The following is a 20,740-nucleotide window of genomic DNA, read 5'->3' on the forward strand; positions in this document are numbered from 1 at the left end:
CTTACTAGCTTTCTTGCAGCGAGTTGGATGAGAAGATTGTCATGGCGGTCAGATAAATATGAGCCACTTCATACCCTTTGACATGAGGCCAGGAGGATCGAACCGCCAACCTTGTGATTAGTAGACGACCCGCTCAGCCTGAGCCGCCCAAATATTTACTCTACAGACACGAGAATGGTATCAATCTGCTCATCTAACTCTCGACATGAAAGCAGATAAGCATACTGTTATTTCCCAAAATGATTCCTTTTAAGTAAACTTTCTAAAGTGCCATTCAGATCCAGTTACAAGGTGCAATACCATAAAATACAGCAATCATTTCAGGGAATGGAAAAACAAAATACATCCGTAACTTGAAATGACAAATGAGGCATGATAAAATATAATAAATATAGTAAGAAAAATCTTTATAACCTTGAATATATTTTTTATATTATTAGTTTATTTTATGTATTTTCTTAATATTATTTATTTTCAAAAAAAAATCTTGAGCAGAATTAATAATAAATACTTTTCAATTTATTATGATTTTCCTTTATCAAGTAAAGTAAAAGAATAATGTAAAAGCCTTTCAATTTCCAATCCTTTGAATACCAACAATGCTCACTAATCTCTTTTACAATAATAATAATAATAATAATAATAATAATACAAGAAATGCAGCTCAAATTGCATTTTAATAATTAATAATAATAAATTAAATAATGTAATAATCATAAAAACATATTAAAACATTGAGATGGAAAATAATACAAGAAAAAAAAGTTAAAATAGAATAAATATGATATATAATATATAATGGAAGATAAAATCCATTGAATAATAATACATTAGAATAAAAACTGAATTCATAGAATGCATTAATCAAATAAAATACATACAAAGTGCAAAAAATGAAAATCAGGCCTGAGCTAGTAACAATTATTATTATTGTTATAATGTTATTGCTATAAAACATCCATCACAGTGTCGGATTACAGTTAAATGTCGTGAAATATTCCGTCTGCAGATTCAAACATCGGGATGATGAGAGGGTTCATTGTTTCTGCTGAGCAGTTAATAATTAGCATGTTGTTGCTGTGCAGTGTGAAACTCACAGTCACTGACTTTGCGTTTTTGTTGCAGCCTCTGAAAGAGAGCTCGCTCCGCCACGCTGTGTCTTTAAGACCAGTAACCTCAGGAATGTTTGGCAGTAAAACTGAAATGAATGGGACATCATGGTATCTCACATTGATTTTTTAGCTGCTGGTCTCAGGCCAGATCCTGGATGGAGAACCTGCCCTTTACTTTCCTTAATTGTTGGCAGCAGGATCAGACAGCGCTGAGAGCAGACGCTCTCAATTAGCTGCACAGAAAATGTTCTGACTCACCGTCATTCCTAAAGATCTTTGGTGTACCACAGTTCATGATGTTAAATGGTAGGAAAGAACACTCTTAGAATTAAAGGTGCTAACGAGAACCATTGTCGTGCGGAGGCAATAAAAATGCTCCCAATCTGGCATTTAGCACCTTTAAGTACTCATATCGGTACTCCGTATCGGCACGTACCCAAAGTACTTGTACTTGGTCGTCATGCTTTCAACAATCCTTGAAAAAACCTTTTCTTCAAAAAAGGGTTCTTCCGAAGCAAACGGTTCTGGGTAGAACCTCAACCCTTCAGGAAGAACCCCTTTGCAGCTCTTATTTCTAAGAGTGTCGGCTCTATCCCTAATTTATAGGTACACAAAATGAGGTTTGGATAAGAATCTTATGCCTCATATTTAGTCAGTAACTGCATTAATAGCAGTGAAATATTAATAATGTTCATCAGAGTATGAATTACTTCCCTGCAGTCCTTCAGTACATAACAGAGGTGCAACATTCAGTATGTATCTGACATTATGTTGAAGCATTTCAGCTGTTTATTCAAAGTTTCTGTATCAGAAATGCTGCAGACAAATATAAATCAGTACAACAATAATGTACAGTATAACTAACAAGTACTTTGGCTTTCAACCAGCACGTCCGTGTTGAAGAAAAGAACATTATCAGTATTATTCTGTTAATATAAGATAAAGTCTACTGTAATGATCTCATAGGTCAGGCAGGAATCCTTTCAAAGAGCTCCCTCTAGTGGTCAAAAGAAATGTTGCATCATTTAACACTTATGCTTATAAATATATAAATATTCCCTCAGTGGATGACCAATGCTTTTTAAAGGCTGAAACATATTTATTGTTGAAGCCTCTACGGTTCATTTCAGTGTTTATCTAAGACCTCTTGTCATGGGAAAGCTACTCATACAGAAGTTTTTTGTATCTCATGACAGTGAATTAAGTCTTCATCCATTCCTTTCGCTCACGTTTTTATGTCCTTTCTCTTTCTCAGCTGACGGAGACGTCGTCGCGCTACGCCCGTAAGATCTCGGGCACCACGGCGCTCCAGGAAGCCCTGAAGGAGAAGCAGCAGCACATCGAGCAGCTGCTGGCCGAGAGGGACCTGGAGCGAGCCGACATGGCCAGGGCCAACAGCCGCATCTGTGAGGTGGAGAAGGAGCTGAACGTCCTCAAGGTGCAGCACGTGCAGGTACCAACACATGTTATAAATAAATGACATTTCTGTTGTTCAGCTTAAAACAATCCTAACAACTCCATGCTTTCTTCTTTCTATCCACAGTACGTAACAGAGAATGAGAACAACCTCCAGCAAGTCAAAACCCTGTTGGCCAGCACACAGAAAGATAAACTGGAACTGGCCAATCAGCTTGAAGAAGAGAAAAGGTAATCACAGAGTTTCACTCTCATGTAACAGTGCTGCAACCTAAATATTAGATTTGGGCCTTCACAAACAAATATATATGTTTGTATAAGCATCAGGTAAAGACATTGTAGTCCTGTGCTGCTCTACAAGGAGTCAAGTCTTAGTTTATGATCATTCTTAGTGATTTGAATACTGCGCAGCTGCAAGTCCACATCTGTAGGACATTTCCATGCTGCGTGCCACGTCTCAAACACCTTTTTTTTTTACAGGAAAGTGGAGGACCTCCAGTTCAGAGTAGAGGAGGAATCCATCACCAAAGGAGACCTGGAGGTATTTATCTGCATTATTAATACCTATAGACTCTATCAATAATAGAATATACAGTATGTGCTTCCACATGCTAAAATCCAGTTTATCCTTTAATTTCATAGAAGACAGATTTATGAGGGGTTTATTTATACATGCAGAGAAGATCATAATGTCTTGGATGCACTAAAGCAAATGTGTGCACCTCAACTTTTTCACATGCAAACATATTAAATCGGTTTATAATGAGCGGATGATGTGGATTTGAACCCCTCTCAACGTTTGATCGACAGCTCCCCCCCAGTCACTAAACGCCGCCTGCTGCGTACCCCAGCTATACAGACACTAGACAAAATGCGAGGATTTAAAAACTATGAACTTCAGTGAAGACTTGCACCTCTTTTTTAAAGCCATGCAGAAAAGTCTTAAATCCATTAGATAAGGTACACTGCCTGTCCTCTCTCCTGAAAGAAGCTGAATGGAAGGTAAATACAATTTGTTCACTTTTGAATATGCTCTTGGCTGTCCCTGCATTTAGCCTCTGAATGTAAACACCAAGAGATACAGTCTGTAATATGGTGACTGAAGTATTCTAAGAAATGTTTAGCCCCTTAGACAAAAGGCTCAAGACTTACAGAATACAGATTTTTTTAAACTTTAACACTACAACTGCAATTACCTTCTTTATAATCGAGCATAATTGCAGAAGCAGAACTGAGAAATGATATGATTGACTTTGAGTTGATCAACAGTGACTGAAATGTCTCCAGCAGAGTCGTCCCGTAAACTGCAAAACGAACTTCACCTCCGAGCCTGAAGTTTCCCTGACCTAAATCTCCTCGACTCTCCTCCTCATATGATCGACTCGTACCAGAGTCTGCCCCTCTGTTGTTCTGATCTCTATCATTCCCCCCTTGGATCTGTATTTCTTCTTCTTTTCTATCAGTCTGTTGTTCCTCCCTGTCTTTCTCTTTGTCTCTCTCTCTCTGTAGACTCAGAGGAAATTGGAGCGCGCCCACATTCGTCAGCTCGAGCAGAGTCTGCTCCTCGAAAAGTCGAGAGCAGAGGTGCTTCAGAAAGACTTAGAGAAGAGGAGGGTAAAACGCACGAGCCCTCTGCCTGTAGCCTGTTATCGGCGTGCTTCTGCAACCTGTTTGCTCATTTGTTGACAGAAACATAGAAGATTTATGAATGATCCTTTATGAATGATCATTTAAAATCAATACACATATATTATGTGTATATTGGTCAATCTGAGCAGTAATCTCAGTCTGAAGTTCTTAAAAGAGCGTTAGTTTAGTTTTGGTCCTTTTTTACTTGGGATTTGTTGAAATAAGAAAAATATACAATACTTCCAGCTGTATCTTTTAAAACATATATCATGTAAAGCATTTGTATGCTCCATGCACTGTTCTTTAACAAAATCATTAAACAAAATAGAAGGGCACTTGTAGAGCGCAGACCTCCGCCAAGGCCGCTTCGAGAAGTGAAAAATAATGTGTGTATCCGCCCTGTGATTCAGATCCGCTCCCAAACTTAAAGGGATAGTCCGGGTGTTTCTCAGTGGGGTTGTATGAGGTACTTCTCCATAGTCAGTGTATAATCTACAGTATAAGGCAGTCGGCCCGCTCCCAGTTTGGAGAAACAGACAGGAGTACCCCTGACCTTGCCGTCAGACAGCTATGCAGTCCATGTTTCCGTCTACACTGACAATGGAGAAGTACCTCATACATCCACACTACAAAACACCCGACCTCTCCCTTTTAATAGTAGTTTTACCGTAATCCCTCTGACAAACTAACCAACAAGCCGAACCGTCCTTGGCGGAGGTAAAAAGCCTGAATGTCAGTAATCAATCCAGATATCCAGCAGAGAATGATGCAAAAACCACATAAACAAATACGCAGACTGACTTCATCTGCTCCGTCCTCTCCTTCATCCCCTTCATCTCCTTCATCCCCTTCATCACATCATGAATCACAGTGATAACGTTCCTCCCTGTTGACCCAGAGCTTCCCTCCTGAGACATCCATCAGCTGCTTCAGCTCCACACGTGTCTTCTGTTGCAGTCGCTGCTGTTCATCGTTTAAATCATGAGTTATCTTTTTTTTTATTTAAAGGTTGCTCCTTTTGGATCAGTTGCCAGCTGCGTTAATATCATCTTTCCGGAGAACGTGGAGTGGATGAATCTCCCTGAGCTCCATGCTAATGTTTTGAGCAGTTATGTAATTAGTAACACATGAGAAATTGTTAAATTGTTAATGGGATTCATCAGCGGTTCTTAGATGAACGTTTCAAGACAAATCACGGCGCTGATGCCCATTTACCGAGTGTAGCAAAGGATGTCCTTTACACCGCTTTGACATAGCGAGAAAGCCCTCTTCAATAATAGACAACGGTATCACAACCGTACAAGCTTGTTCTTTCGATTTCCAGGCATCAAAAGATAACAAAACACTTTGAAACGCTGGATTCCTACATTATATGCAGTAAGGTCTGCTTCTGCCAACAGGGGAGATGCTCTCATGGTGCCGTATCCTTGAGGTTGGGTAAGAGATCCAAGGTGAAAAAAACTGATTTGATCTTGTTTTGGCTTTGATCCGCTGCTGAGCTATCTCAATTCTTGACTTCAAATCGACTTCAGATGCTGACATCGACTTCAGATGCTGTCAAGGACATTAATCTTGCATAGACTCTTTTTTTACTCCTGTGTGTTGTGCCATAATCTGAATGCTATTCAGGCAACTTCTTTGATATGAGTCAACTAGTAACTCTGAGGTCTGGTAGATTGTTTTTTTTTTTTCCCAAGAGGGTTGAAATTAACATCTGTGCACTGTGCAGCAGGTCCTCTTTCTTAATCTCCTTTTTTTCTTTAATTTTAAGTGTTTGCAGTTGTGTGTGTGCAGAGTCACTTTGTTGTTGGCTTTATTATTATATTTGCTTGGCTGCTTCTAGATGATCAGAGAATGGCTGCGCTCTCCTCTCATCTTCCACTTCTCTGAGCTGCACAAATATTTGGACAGTGACACATTGACCCCTTGGCTCCTTAGTTTTTATGTCTCTGGATGAAAATGATACAATGAATGACGGGCCGCCAACTTTAATATGAGGACGGCGGCGTCATGAAACGAGTGTAATGGTTTTGTTTTGACATCTGTTTGTGAAATGCAAACCCCCAGTGGTGTCAGTGATTTGATGGTACACTATAGTTTGGACCTGCTTGTATGCAACAGCAAGGTTTGAATTTAATAATTCAGAGGAAGAAGCCCAACTAAGTAATATTTTTATATTTTATATTTTCCGCCCAACAAACTAAGTCCTAAAAAATCTGGTTTCCAACAGAAGCAGGCAGCTGATTTTAGAGAAAAGGCTTTGATGAACCTACTGTTCATACCTTCTCAGCACCAGACAGCAGACAGACTCAGTTAGACACTATCTGGGGAAAATAGTGGAGCATTTAGCAGCTAAAGAGACAGATATTTCCCTCAGAAATTGGTGGTGGAGACCAAAAACCAAGCAAAAAAAGTTGAATATTGGACTTACATTCATCAGGTGTCCAGAAACACAACTCCAAATGGATGCTATTGTTGTTGCGTGTCTGCTGCGTCAATATTACTGCTGCGAGGGATATCACGAGAATTGATACTTCAGTACCAAGTCGATGTCAAGATTCTGAAAACGTGACAGTACTCGTTTTTCTACGGTACCGTAAATACTGATGTGCACTCTGAAATCTGGATACCAAGAACAACTGTCTGTTAGTCTTTGTATCATCTTGTATCTGAGGAGTCCAGCAGGGAGCCAACATGTTCCACAGTGTGTCACTGTCCACATGTTCAATGTCATTTATTTGTTCTGTATATTCACTGGAATGCACTCGACCGTCTCCAATCCTTACGAGGATCTTCAGAGTTTCCCTCTGATTTCTGCTCTTTCAGTGTCACCTTTTCTTTGGAATGACGTCATTCAGTTGCAGGGTCTTCAACCCTGTTAACAATGTCATTCTTTTGAAAGGCTGACATCTTTCTGCTGTGGTAATAGACTTTTAGAAAAACGTTCAGCAGCATTGATGGATGTTGTTTCTTTCTCGCTAGCAAACCACGGTTGAGGAGCAGAGTCGTATCGTGCAGCTGGAGGAGGAGCTCAACCTCAGGAGGGCTGAGATGGACAACCTGCAGGCTAAAATCACAAGCTCTCATCAAGCCGTCGACGACAACGACACCGCCGCCCCGGGCGACGACACCCAGCCGGAGACCGTCGTCCTGCGAGCACGGCTGGTGTCGGCGGGCCGTGAGCACTTCAAGGAGAGCAGCGAGCTGAAAGAGAAGTACGACAAGGCATTAGCAACGAGCCAGCAGGAGATCGACCAGCTGAAGGCGGCGGTGGATAGTAAGAGCCAGGACGTCAGTGAGATGAAGCAGAAAGTCCAACTGGCCACCAAGGAAAACATGGAGATGATGGACACCTGGAAGGTAACCCTCAGAGACCCACGTAGACCTGCTTTTGTCTTATTTAGGGGACAGGGGGTCTTTAGGGGGAAATAGAAGGTCAACAGTATAATCTAATAATCCTCCTCTCTTCCGTCTGCAGGTTAGATTTGACACTTTAATGATTGACCACCAGCGTTCTTTGGAGGACCTGAAGGCCTCGTTGAGTAGCAACCATCCTGCTCCAGAAGGCCAGGAGCAGGACGCCCAGGAGCTGAGAGCCAATCTGGAGAGCCTGAAGACGGAGCACCATCTGGAGATGGAGAACCTCAAGACCAAACACAAGATCGAAGCCGCCATTCTGAGCAAGGAGCGCGAAGACTTCTGCTCTCGTCTCCAGGAGGCCAAAGACCAGCTGGCCGAGGGCAACCAGACGTGGAGGACCGAGCTGCAGTCCAAAAGCGCCGAGCAGGCCCTGGGGGAGGCCACCGATAAGCTGCAGAAGGCGGAGCAGAGGCTGGCGGAGATGGAGAAGCTTCAGATGGAGCAGGACAGAAGCACAGAGGGGCTGAAGGAGAGGCTGGAGCTGTCGGAGAAGAAGATGACGGACTATCAGGCTCTGCAGAAGGCCCAGGCAGAGAGCCAGGAGGAGATCCAGAGACTGGAGGAGAAGCTGAGGGTGACGGCCAACCAGCTCCAGGCCAACCAGGCGGACCGCTACACATCCCATGATGCAAATGTGCGTGGTGCTGAGGAGACGTGATGAGTAACACATCCAGCACCGAGATATAATGCTGTCATCGCTTTGATTCAAGCTCACCTCTCTCAACACTTTGTCCTTTTTCAGGTGATAGAAGATAATGAAATTTCAGATGAGAAGATGAAGCTAAAACAGAACATCGAAGGTATCAACGTCCATTTATTTTAACCATTCATATACTCTATTTTCCTTATATGACTATATATTCTGCTCCATGTTATTACTTCCCAAATTGAAAAAATATTAATAATTGCTGCTATTATTTTTGTTGAAGAATTATTGGTAACACTATAACATATATATTATGTAATAATATCATATATAAAAAATCCGAACTATGCCTTCAATCTCTATTCCATAATTCAAACACAATGTTTATTGGTCTCATGGCTCTAATCACCAAAAAAATCCCAATCTCTTCACCCAAAAGGAAATCTGTCCACCGAATATCATGTTGACATAAGATTTTACGATATCCTACCGTAACATTAGGAGGTGATATGTAACTTTAAACCTGCAGCCAGCCCCCTTACGGACTTTATTAGATTTGCCCAGGCGCCTGCATCAGTGCACTTGAACACATAACTTAACTGCTGTTTTGTTTTCCTTCAGAAACAATGGAGAAGCTGTTGAAAAGGGAAAAGGAGGTCTCGACTCTCACCTCCCAGGTTGAAGCCCTCAAAACACAGATGGGAGGTAAATGTCATTTATTTTCTAGAGCGTGTCCGAGAGCAGTCAGACGCCTTTTTCCAGACGTTCATGTCACGACAGGAAACCTGTAAATATTTTAATCTCTGTAGACAGCTCATGTCTTTTCATACACAATAACGCCGCTAATAAAAACTGCCTGTAGGGGAATTGTAGTGTTTTAGCAGCTCATGTTTGTTATTGGCTCTTCAGCCAATTTGGGTTTTGTTCTGACACATTTCTCACTACATAAACTCATTAACTACATCATATTTATGACCTTCATTAGTGTCATTCTCTTATTGTTGCTCTGTGCAGTGCTGTGTATGTTCAGCGACTGCAGGCTTCACTTCGTTTTCCACCAGTCACGCTGAGTTCACTGTGCGGTGGCGTTGGCGTTGGCGGCAGCGGCGGCTCTTGTTCATCTTCACCGTTACATTCTTTGATCATCGCTGTGAAATCTGTCGACGGGCTGTCTTTTGAAAACTTAAAGTTCCCTTCACATCAAAAGGACCCAAAACACACGTCATGTAGCTCAGATAATCACATTGACACACTTTGAAGACGAGATTGTGAATAATTTATAAAAGGGGGGAAAAAAAACAAGATGAGACACAAAGTGAAGAATACTGTAGTTTCATTATTCTGATCTGTAAACTGGTTCAAGTTGGGGATCCCTTCCTAATGTGGGGCACAAAGTCCACAGTTCAGAGTAAAAGTTAATTTTGTATGAAGTTCCTTATTTGTGTTCCCGTTGATAGTGATTGTTTGCTGATTAAAATCGTATGATTAAATCAAATGAAGCGAATGACGCGTCACGAACACACGAAATTCGCGTCATTCGCGTAATCGATGGAGTTGAAATATTTCAACTCCATAACATTTTGTTGAGTGTTGATGGCGCAGTTACAATATAAGCACAGCCTGGCTCTGATTGATCCAAACTCCATTCAGAAAACAAGCATTTTAAAAGTCGTTTGCTTGTCGTCTTGCAGTCAGACCCGACGAAGCATGAATTCAGGCTTTTTAGAAATCGGCATCATTATGTTGTTATTTCTGCATCCTTTTGATCCGTTTATTGCAATTAAATCACAGCACAATCTGTTTATTTTGGGTTTGTACCGCAGTAGCGACGTGTGGCTTGCTAGATACAGTCAGTGCAATGGCACCGTATGTGAATACAGCTCGCCGCCGGGTGACGTTATGAACCAAGACGCGATGGCGCTTTAATATATTTGTGTATTTCAACTGGTGTATAAACATCTGCTGTTTATACACCAGTTATTAATGCTTCATAGGAGGAGTTATAGATGTTGAAAGACACATAAACAAAATAATAAATAAATAAAAAATAATAAAAAATAAAATAAAAAAATTAAAATAATAAAATTAAAATAAATAAATAAATAAATAAATTGTTATCGACAAATCAAATTCACAGCAAAGACTTGTTATTATTTCTCTTCCGCCAGCGATGGAGGGCAAAGTTCGCTCAGGGGAAAAGAAAGCCGAAGCACAGGCAAAGGAGAAGATGCGCTTGGAGGCGGAGCTGGAGACCATGACCAAGAAGTCCCATGATGCCTCTGGGCAGCTGGTCAATATCAGCCAGGAGTTGCTGAAGAAAGAGAGGTACGGAGACGAGGCTATATTGATTTTACAATCTACCTCGGCACTTACTGGGAGGCTGGAGTGAAAAATTATATCTCTGTACGTGCACACGAGATACTCTGAGCCCAGAGGCGATGCATTGATTTTATTGTATGTATTGTCATCTTTAATAATATTATTACTGAATTTTGTAATCTTGATAAAAACCCATGTTGGTCTTCACTGTATTAAAAGCTGTATTAAAATGATTTATTGATTTTAGTTCAGCTTTTAAAACAATGAAGACACATATTCTCTGGATCAATAGGGGTGAATGGTGGTCTAATTTTTAAACAAGGTACCATTCTATCACCTTTATTATTTTCTGTGTATACCAATGAATTCAGAATCCAAGATTCAGATTTTAGCTGATTTAAAGGTCCCATATGATAAAAAAAGTGAGATTTTCATGTTTGTTTTATTATAAAGCAGGCTTAAGTCCTATATAAATACTGTGAAAGTATCGAAACGCTCTATCCACAGGGAAATACACACAGCCAGTATTCAGAAACTCTGCATTTGAAACAAGCCGTCAGGTTAACTCAAGTTTGAGTTAAAGGATGAGCCTCTTGTCTTTTAACATGGCAGCGTGGTACTACGGACACTTGAATGTCAAATATAAAGAGAAACTGTCAACAATGGTTAACACTGCCAGTAAAAATTATAGGGAAAACCACAGATGCAACGAAGCAGCAGCAGGCGTGGACTGAATAACAAAATGAAAGCTCTTCCGTCCCGTCCATTGTACCCACAATTTGAATTGTTTCCCTCAGGAAGGTACTTTTGCCAAGAGCCACAAAAAATGTCTACAAAACAAATTATTTGTCCCGAGCACAGAAGAGACGAACAGGCAACAAAAACACAGTTTTTCATGCACTGGTCAATTTTGAGCTTTTGGGCTATTTAGTCTTCTTTCAGACTAGTGGAAATATCTATTTTACTACTTTGTCTGTTTGTGTCTGTAGATTTCTCCTAAATTCATCAAAAGGTACCATTAGATAATGCCTCATTTGCATAGTTAAACATAACATTTCAGAGAACTTGTAATACAAAAAAGAATTGTCAACTGGGGAAGTTTCAAGGTGATATCTATTAGTTAAAAATGTTACCCTATTCACCTGGAGTGTGTTTACGATCCTTATCTTTAAAGGGTGTTTTCTCTAAATGAGTTTTCTCTGATACTCTGAGTCAGAAATCTCCACTTAAGTAGCTCTTACATCCACCAAACTTTCCAGTTTCATTCCTCTCTATATTCTGAAGGTAATTACAGAGGGGTTTGTTCATATATCATTCATAGCCTGATTTATACAACATTTTATTCCTAAAACATGGCGAAAATAGATTATTTTTTTTATAGCTGTTAACAGTATTTTCTGATTTATGGAGGGATAAAAAAAGATATCTAAAATCCCCTCTGTAAAAACATTTAACTCCAATATTTCAACAAAATGAAACAAGAATTTTGAACCTGGCTTTATCCAATGTTCACATTTCTGTCCTGGAAATGTATGAGAATTAGTGCATATTTCATAAGGTAATGCTTTATTTGCATATTTAAACATAAACTTTCAGAAAACTTGTAATACAAAACATAATTGTCTTAATGTCAGTAACCAACAGGGGAAGTTTTATGGTGATATCTATTAGTTAAATGTTTTACCCTATTCACCTGTAGTGTCTCTTCTAAATTGTTAAATGCATAGTTAATCGTACAGGGCCACCCCTCGCTGAATTTGCACATTATACTTTTTATAATAGGCATACTTTAACTCCAAACTTGCTTACTACTGTCTTATTTGTAATTCATGTTGATTGTAGTGAAGCCAAAGACAATTTTCCACATTTTGCGGATAATAAAGTTTGTAAAGTAAAGTGGAGTTATTAGCTCAGCAGGAGCTGCATTAGGTTTTTATTTTCCTTTCCACCGCTGCCAACGGTGCAGTGAATAACAACGCACTGCGGTGCAATCAGGACACGTTTTGTTGTGCTGTTCTTTTGAGAGTTGTTCTCCTATTTATACAAGTATCAGCATTTGTTGCATTCATATGTGAGCAAGGTTAAATACAATTCCACTGTCCAGCACAGGTAGTAATGAGGATGCAGGGAGTATCGAGTTACTTAAAACTTTTCATTTAAAACTTTAAAACTCAAGGGAGATGTGTTCTGTATACAGGCTTTGCAGTAAAAAAAAAACACATAATAAAACTTATTGTAAAAGAGTTATACAAAGCAATTAACTTTATAAACATATTCAGCAAGATTCAATGAGCTCTGCAGCGGTGAAGACCTCCAGTTTCACAACCAGAACCTCGTTATGAATATTCTGCCTACGCTGTTGTTCATATGTGATTATTTATTAATAGCACCTGTAGGGGGCCTCAATAGCCCTATAATATAATATTATACTAAAATCATATGAGGAAAAACATCTTAAATATGCTACACTGATCAATTAAAACTATAAATCAAGAAATACAATACCACTACTGCTACTGATATCTTAGAAATAAAAGTTACTTTAGGAGTACATTTTATCAAAGTTCAAAGTTGTGTCTAGAATTATTGTGTGATTTGTTAAAAAATACTAGTTCTATAGCGTTATTTTGTGTTCATTTTTTATTTGAAATTGGCATAATAAAACAAAATAAAATAAATAAAAAGGCTAGCCCGAGTCTATCAATTTTATTTATGTAACAGGCAGTATTTTTTATTTTTTGTACAACTCAAATATTATTCTTGAAGTCACAGAATTGAGAAATACTAAAAACCTTTTAGTAAAAACTGTTTATTTTTGCAGGTTTAGCATGAGTCTTAGGTTTGCCTTTGTGTGTTTAGATTATTGCAATCAGTTGTTATAATTTATGATCATTTATGACTTTATGATGTCACAAATTTGTGAGTTTTTCTCATAAATTTGCCACTTTAATCTCAGAGAATATCTGAATTTTTTTATCGTAAATGTATGACTTTATAATCTCGCAAATTTGTGAGTTTTTTCTCGTAAATTTGCCACTTTAATTTAAAAAAATATCCAAGTTTTTTCTCAGAATGTTACCCCCTCCCAACGACTCTGTAATAATTATTTTTTTTACCTACAATGGCCCCAATACGCCGTCATATTTTACTCTGCTTTCATGCCATAATTTGCCACACCACTTTTATTAGCATACAGCGGACTAGAGTAGATCCTGAAATTAGCACCCACCCCTATGTACTGAATCATTGAGAATCTATTTTAAATCCAAAAGATTCACGCCCGTACTAATAGGTGCATTATATTGGACACATTTCATCATATTTCAAAGCAGTATTCATGTTTTTTTCTGCCATTGAGTAAACTGACTAAGTGACATATTTTATGTATATTTCATATTATATTCAATGCAGAACAATAGCAGTACAGAGCAACTAATAATCTGCACAAGAGCAGGGTGAATACCTGAATACAAGTTATATCTTCACTGCTTAACAGCCTTGTCCTGCATTAGAAAAGTACGCAGTTAAAACTACCAAAGAGCTGATAGAACAATGGTCAAAGTGAGAAGAAAATACTGAATTTGTCAAAAAAGAAGCCTAAAAACATATTACAGACAAATAATTGTATTAAAAGTTCCTAAAAATAACAGGAAATCACTCATTTTACAAAAACTTCCTGCAGTTACTGCGTTCACTCTTTGGGTTAATTGTACTGTTTATCAGTTGTTCTGTACCGTTATTGAAATGCATTGAATATAATATGAAATATCCATGTCCCTTAGTCGGGTCCTCTAAGGAAATAGATTAGGAACCACTGCACTAGAGGTTTCTCTTGCGTTCAGCCAGCAGATGGAAACAAACTAAGAGCTGCCAGACGTCCACCTCTCACAGATTGCATTCAGTTCTTTCTGGCACACTTTTCACCGACAACCTCCCAAAGCCCATGTTTGTTGCTTAAGCTCTGCGCTGACAAGTCTGGCTACGTTCTGATAATTCAGGTCATTATTTAACCACCGGAGTGGAAAGAGAAAGTTGTCACAATATCATAGCAGACGTGCGAGGCTTTATTAACTTCACTCACATTCACATTCATACAATGCATTTTTCAGTAAAGCTGAAGGAACTCTACAGATTGTGTTACATTATTGGATCCCTTACATCATGCACTTCTTACATTATTGATGGTTATTATGACGTTAGTAAATGCTACAAGGCACTAAAAATAAGTGCTTCTGGCTATAGCAGGATATTTCCTTGTGCATCATCACTGCAGCAATTATGCTGTATGCAATAAAAATATATACCATCCCTTGAAAAATTCAGTGGGTGGGCCCTTGAGTTAGTGTTAGTATTAGTGTTAGTGTTAGTGTTAGTGTTAGTGGACGGTGGTTTCATTAGCGTCCTTAATGTTCCCGCTGCTATTTCAGTCCGTGACATCCTTTTTAAGAAAACAAACTAGTACACTGCCTCGAGACAGTCAACTTTGAACGCCGTTACACTTTTCTATCTTTGGAAGTTGACAAGATAATTCAAGAAAGACAATTACGGGCAAGTGGTGTGGTACAAGAAATAATGATTCTTAGAAGCAAACAATAACACAGTCCAATATAACTATGCATGTTACTGAAACAATCAATGTTAGGTGAGCACAGCCCTGTTATGGCATGAACACACAGGTTGTGGTGACTAAAGCCAGTTTCCCACTGGACTAAAACCCGCTAACATCTGGCTTTTGTCTTTAGTGGGAAAGGTTACAATCTGCATTGTAATCTCCGGTGCGATGCTATGTGACGCACGTTGACGTGAATACATAATCAATAAAATCAACAGGTATTTGGACAATTATTACAATTTAATAACATACAAAACATACGATTAATATGCTTTCCTCAAAGCCACCAGACTCCATTGACAGAAACACACATTTTTTGCCCAATGATGTAAAAAATAAACTGCTTACTGCCACTTTAACTTATTCTTACATCCACTTGGGGGCAGCAGAAACAAGCTGTGAACATATTATCACCTTATAAACTTGACATCCTATGTATGGCTGTCTGACATGCATTGTGAAAGGAAAGATTTTGAAAGATCTGGCCCAGAGGATTTCTTATAAAAACCAAAAATGTGGCAGATGTTAAAGTAGCTCACCCCTTTGGGTAACCTGTCGTGCTCTGATCACAGAATACTGTTGTCCAGCGTGTATGCGGTTCACTGATATTAGTATGCGAGCAAACAGCCAAATATGCACAGACTGTTTGACTATGGGAATGCCAGTCTGACATGTACAGAGATGAGGCCGCCTCCACAATCCCCACTGGCCAGACTGGCTAATGTTTTATTCACATCCTGGGTTGGTACGCTCTTAAATGATAATGACCTTTGTGCAAGGTCTGAGCAGCATGTACGACTGCCTCTCTATCATTATTGCTCTTCGGAGCGGTCAAGTTCACAACAATGCTTGTGGAAAAATTGGTTCTATTTTTCTGAGTATTACCAAACAGAGTGGTGTATTTGTTTCTTATGTTATTACTCTGTTTTATTCCAGGAGTCTGAATGAACTGAGGGTGTTACTGCTGGAATCACATCGCCATTCGCGGGACATGGAGAAAGACCTGAACCGAGAAGTGCACAAGGCCGAGTGGAGGGTCAAGGAGCAGAAACTTCAGGACGACATCAAGACCCTGCGTGATAAACTGCTTCTACTGGTGAGAAGGAACGACTGGGTGATGCTAAGATAACGCTACTTCTGGGCTGAATCAACCCTCAACACTCAACAGATGTTTTTTTTCCCCATTCTAGAGATGTTGTTGTTGCTATTTCTCAATATCTATGTTTATACAGAGTCCTAAAAGGGAGCTGTGTTTTTATGATCCCTGAGAGGACATTTAGTATGTTTGAATATGAAAATGTGCTCTTTAAATAATGTGAATAGTGAATCACACATAACGGTAGCATGACGGTTTAACAGCGTACATTGGCTGTCATCTTCCTGCTCTGTCTCTGTTTGTTTTAGGGTCGGGAGCGGTCTTCACCTGACCAACGGCGGTACTCCATGATGGACCCATCTGTCCTGGACTCGGAGGTGAGCCGCCTCCGCCAGCGGCTGCTCAGCACCGAGGACGCCCTGAGGAACGCCATGGAACACAACCAGGAGGTCGACCAGCTGGTCCTGGCCATGCGCAGGCATCCGGACAAAAGCCCGGTAAAACCTCACTTTCACACATTCAACTGGCAGGGAAATGATGGCAGCTTGGGAAGAAGTATATATCAGAAGGGATGCTTGTTGATATGGAAAAACTAAGATTCAGGGGTTTTAAATCCATTTTAAAGGGCCAGTGTGTAGCATTTCGGGGGGATCTATAAGCAGAACATGGAGACAACACACGAGTATTGCACTGTAATGGCCACGGGAGATCGTTCTTACGTTAACGAAACGCCTTTGCACACGATTTGCTTATAAAAATGAGCATATTTCAAAAACTAAAAAATGTGTATAGTTCAAATAAATTATGGAGTGTTAAGAAATATTTTGAGCGTCTTTCTTTAGTTCAATTTTATTTAAATAAAAACAACTTTTTTATATATATTTTTTTTAATTTATGACACAATTTCAAATACTTTTGTCAATTCTTATGGTTTATTAACTTAACACAACTTTTTAGCTTAAGTTGTACAGATTTTAGGGATATGAGATACTCCAAGAAATGACATCACAATAAGCAAAAATACCAATGTAGGCACTGGTGGACTATTTCTATTGCAGAGGGTTAATTTCACTTACAACACAGCTAACTCCTGTCCAGATTACATTGACAATCGCTGACTGTGTTTTTCAGGTGCACGGTGCAAATTCAGCCAATGGAATCCATCATCAGGAGTCAGGCAGTCCTCGAGATGTTGGTATTATCTCATTCTATTTAAAACAATTAAATATGGATATGGTGGTGATATCATTAATACCTTTCAGTGCTAAGACATCTTGTTTTCTTTTTGTGGCTTTTCAGGAGCAACACTGATATGAGCAGAAGAGATCAGAAGACTGAACTGGGACACGCAGAGGTTTCTCCTGATCCTGCGACAGGGAGGATTTGAAGAAGATTTCAGTTTACAGTTAATACCAAAACGGCGAATCTCTATCTCGAGTGAATTTACGTTGCAGAAAGCACCTATTAGCCAATCACGAAGACCGCTTAAAGTACTATAAAATATAAACGGGAAATGGACATGAAGAGATATTATCGGTACAACTCCTGAGAACGTACAGTATGGCAACTTTTGATGCTTTACAGTAGTTAGAAAATTTCAATCTACAAGTTGCCGGGAACTCTGTGACAATTCTTAATTTTGAACCAGAAGGCCAAAACGGCTGATGGACAACGATGTGAAGAACTGAAGAACTGGGTCTTTGTTTTGTTTTATTTATTACGTTTACTTTGCTCCTCAGCTTTGTTATAATCCTCTGTGGGCGAGCTGTCTTGGCCAGTGATACTCAGAGCAACTCTTCAAGGATGACTGACGATTCTTTTTAGGGAGTTTGGCTCATTTGTCACTTAACCTGATGAGAGAATTGGTACTGGACTTTAGTGTACAATATAATAAGTCATTGTGGGAAGTATTAAAAAGAACCTTTAAAGTAATACCAAACCCTAAAATCTGTTTTTTGATTATAAAACACAAACACAGTAGGCTTGCAAAATAGCTGTAAAAAAGGGTTTTGTTTCATCCCTCTCGGTTGTGATCAAGTTGAATCCATAATGGATTCCAATGGTGACCATTTTTTTTTGGTTGGAAATTTTGTTTTTAAACCGTCCACAAAACTTTCTAAACCACCTCCCACAACGTAATCCACTTCTCCAGCCTTGTGCCGAGACACAATTTTTTTCCACCAGGAAACAGCAAAATAGTCTGCTTCTGTCTCAAACCTTTCATTCATTTCATACTTTTTTAAAGCAGTCCAAATTAGGGATGTCACAAGAACCAACACTTCGTTACCAAGTCGATGCCAAAATTCTGAAAACGTGACGGTACTCATTTTTCTACAGTACCACAGTTACCGTAGATACCGGGGGACAAGAGCTCAAGAGTAACGCCGTACTATTGTTCGAGAGGCGATAGAAAGTTTCCCTGATGGGGCGCCACCCTGTAGTTCACCTGGAAAAGCGGGCGCCCCAAGTCCTGGCTGCAGAGGCCCGGGGTTCGAATCCGACCCCTCGCCCTTTGCTGCATGACATCCCCTCTTTTATCTCCCTTTTTGTGAAAGCCGCTAGTTAACGTTAGCTGTTAGTTAGCAGCTGATGGGCAGCACAGTCCTGCTCGGCTAAATAACGGAGCTAACAACTAACGGACAGGAGGTTGCATTAAGTTACAATATGATGCGTTCAAGCTCTATTCAAGAAAAATGAGCATTGGGCGAAAGGTAAATTACAACTGACGTGTTCAAATGTAATCTTGTAAAAATGTAGTTTCTGGTGAGAATCTAGAGGCAGATCATCGGGGATTAGTAATAAATTCGCAAAAATCAGTATGTAATAGTGGAATGTATGTTGAAGTACATGAGATTTTATTTATTTATTTTATTAACATCTAGGCGACAAACAAATACCACAAAATGCTTTTTTTTTTTTTTTTTTACTGTGGCATTGAATTGGGTATCGAGAATCATGGAATTTCACTGGTATCGACTACTAAATTTACGGTTTTGTGATAGTCCAAATAATTTTTTGTCAGTTACAAAACGTGAAAAGAATGTAATCGGGGATGTGTATCGGCTCAAATCTGGCGATACAATACATATGATACAGGGGTTACAATTCAAACCATGAACTATGTTTGAGGTGTTGAAACACAACAAATCACAAATGACTGCTTATTATAAAATCACCCATGTGCACACTAGGAGAGAGTTATGATGATCTCAACCACCAATCCTCTCTTTGGGTATCAGGTACGGTGGCTATTGGGCCAATCTTCCCTAAAAATGTAGTACTTTTTAGCCATTGCACATCAGTGGACTTCCTGCTACCTGTAAGGCCTCCTGATTTCAGCTCTGAGTTATGTTACAGTATATTATTTATAGAATGAATATAGTGAATTATTCCAGATTTTTTTGCGTTACCAATACACCTCTTATCAGTAATTACTTTATTTACTGTGGACTATGTATCAGTACAGACTCCATCCATCCATACACTGGTATTAATTATACGGTACAACATAATGCAGAAGCTGTATCTAAATGTCCCTGGATTACTTGTGTTAAATAGGGGGCTACTGAAGGGCTGTCACAGGAGCTAAAAAACCCAAACAATGGATGTCAAATGTTACGCTCATCCTTCCACAGGTTGACAACATCTGGATTTCACTTGCAAAAATGTGTATCATTTATACTGTAAGTCTTCCAAATATTGTTTTATCCATAACTAAACAACTGTTTGTAGTTGGTGATACAGGAGACGTTACACAGAGGTGAGTGGTGTGGGAAGTTTTGCAAAACATGTAGGGTAAGACATGTAGGGCAGGCGCTGGTCAGCTAAGATAAAAACCTAAATTTTTCCATTGGATATTGTACATGGCCTTTTCAGCTGGAGGGTTCATACCCTTTGGATTATTGCTGCAATGGTTTCGGAGATTGAGTCATTAAATATTAACAATGTGGGCAAGGGCTGGTGGTGTTTTATTTCACACTCTTTAATACTGTCACTTCTGTATGTTTGTTTTTGAGGGCAAAGCGTAGATATTTCTACAGAGTTGAGTCAGATTTCATACCACTAAGAGGTCGGTGGTTAGGGAAATTCTGCCAGCAACCATTTCTCCAATTTCTCAGCCACACAAGGTAAAATAAATCCTGTTTTAAATCTCTCATCTCAGGCAAATATTTGGTATTGAAATGACTTCACGAGAAGAGGAGGCAATAAATCATTTTATTTTTGTGGTGAAGCTCCTGGCACCCAGACCCTGCATGTTTGTTTACAATCATCGGATTTCTAACCTCCGCACACACATATCACTTTTCCTTGGCAAATGTCAGGTCTTATCCACACATCAACGTCAACGTTTTTTTTTTTTTTGCTAGAGGGCAGATTGGTTATGGTGGTGACATTTGAATAAATAAATGATTACTTATTTGCGAAGCAAACAAAAGTAGAAGCACAGGCACAAATCAAAGTTTTACGCTTGGTAGTCATAGTGTAACTTC

General features: G+C 39.3%; 1 protein-coding gene across 6 annotated transcripts in view; it reads left to right on the forward strand.

The window, feature by feature from the left end:
• clip2 (CAP-GLY domain containing linker protein 2) overlaps positions 1-20,204 on the forward strand; it is a 38,931-nt gene extending 18,727 nt beyond the window's left edge. Inside the window, exons 6-18 of one of the 6 annotated variants that reach the window (XM_037747992.1) lie at positions 2,368-2,550; positions 2,656-2,759; positions 3,009-3,069; positions 4,038-4,142; positions 7,140-7,517; positions 7,636-8,211; positions 8,320-8,377; positions 8,845-8,928; positions 10,392-10,548; positions 16,091-16,250; positions 16,559-16,747; positions 17,382-17,445; positions 17,550-20,204. In XM_037747992.1, coding sequence (XP_037603920.1) covers positions 2,368-2,550; positions 2,656-2,759; positions 3,009-3,069; positions 4,038-4,142; positions 7,140-7,517; positions 7,636-8,211; positions 8,320-8,377; positions 8,845-8,928; positions 10,392-10,548; positions 16,091-16,250; positions 16,559-16,747; positions 17,382-17,445; positions 17,550-17,566 — 2,136 coding nt within the window. In that variant the 3' untranslated portion in view covers positions 17,567-20,204. Of the gene's footprint in view, positions 1-2,367; positions 2,566-2,655; positions 2,760-3,008; positions 3,070-4,037; positions 4,143-5,557; positions 5,609-7,139; positions 7,518-7,635; positions 8,212-8,319; positions 8,378-8,844; positions 8,929-10,391; positions 10,549-16,090; positions 16,251-16,558; positions 16,748-17,381; positions 17,446-17,549 lie in introns of all 6 variants that reach the window. The other 5 variants (XM_037747990.1, XM_037747993.1, XM_037747994.1 and 2 more) reach the window with 5 other exon arrangements.
• The last annotated feature ends 536 nt before the right edge of the window (positions 20,205-20,740 follow it).

Source organism: Sebastes umbrosus, chromosome 17, assembly GCF_015220745.1.
Source record: "Sebastes umbrosus isolate fSebUmb1 chromosome 17, fSebUmb1.pri, whole genome shotgun sequence".
In the NCBI taxonomy this organism is placed as follows: Eukaryota; Metazoa; Chordata; class Actinopteri; order Perciformes; family Sebastidae; genus Sebastes; species Sebastes umbrosus.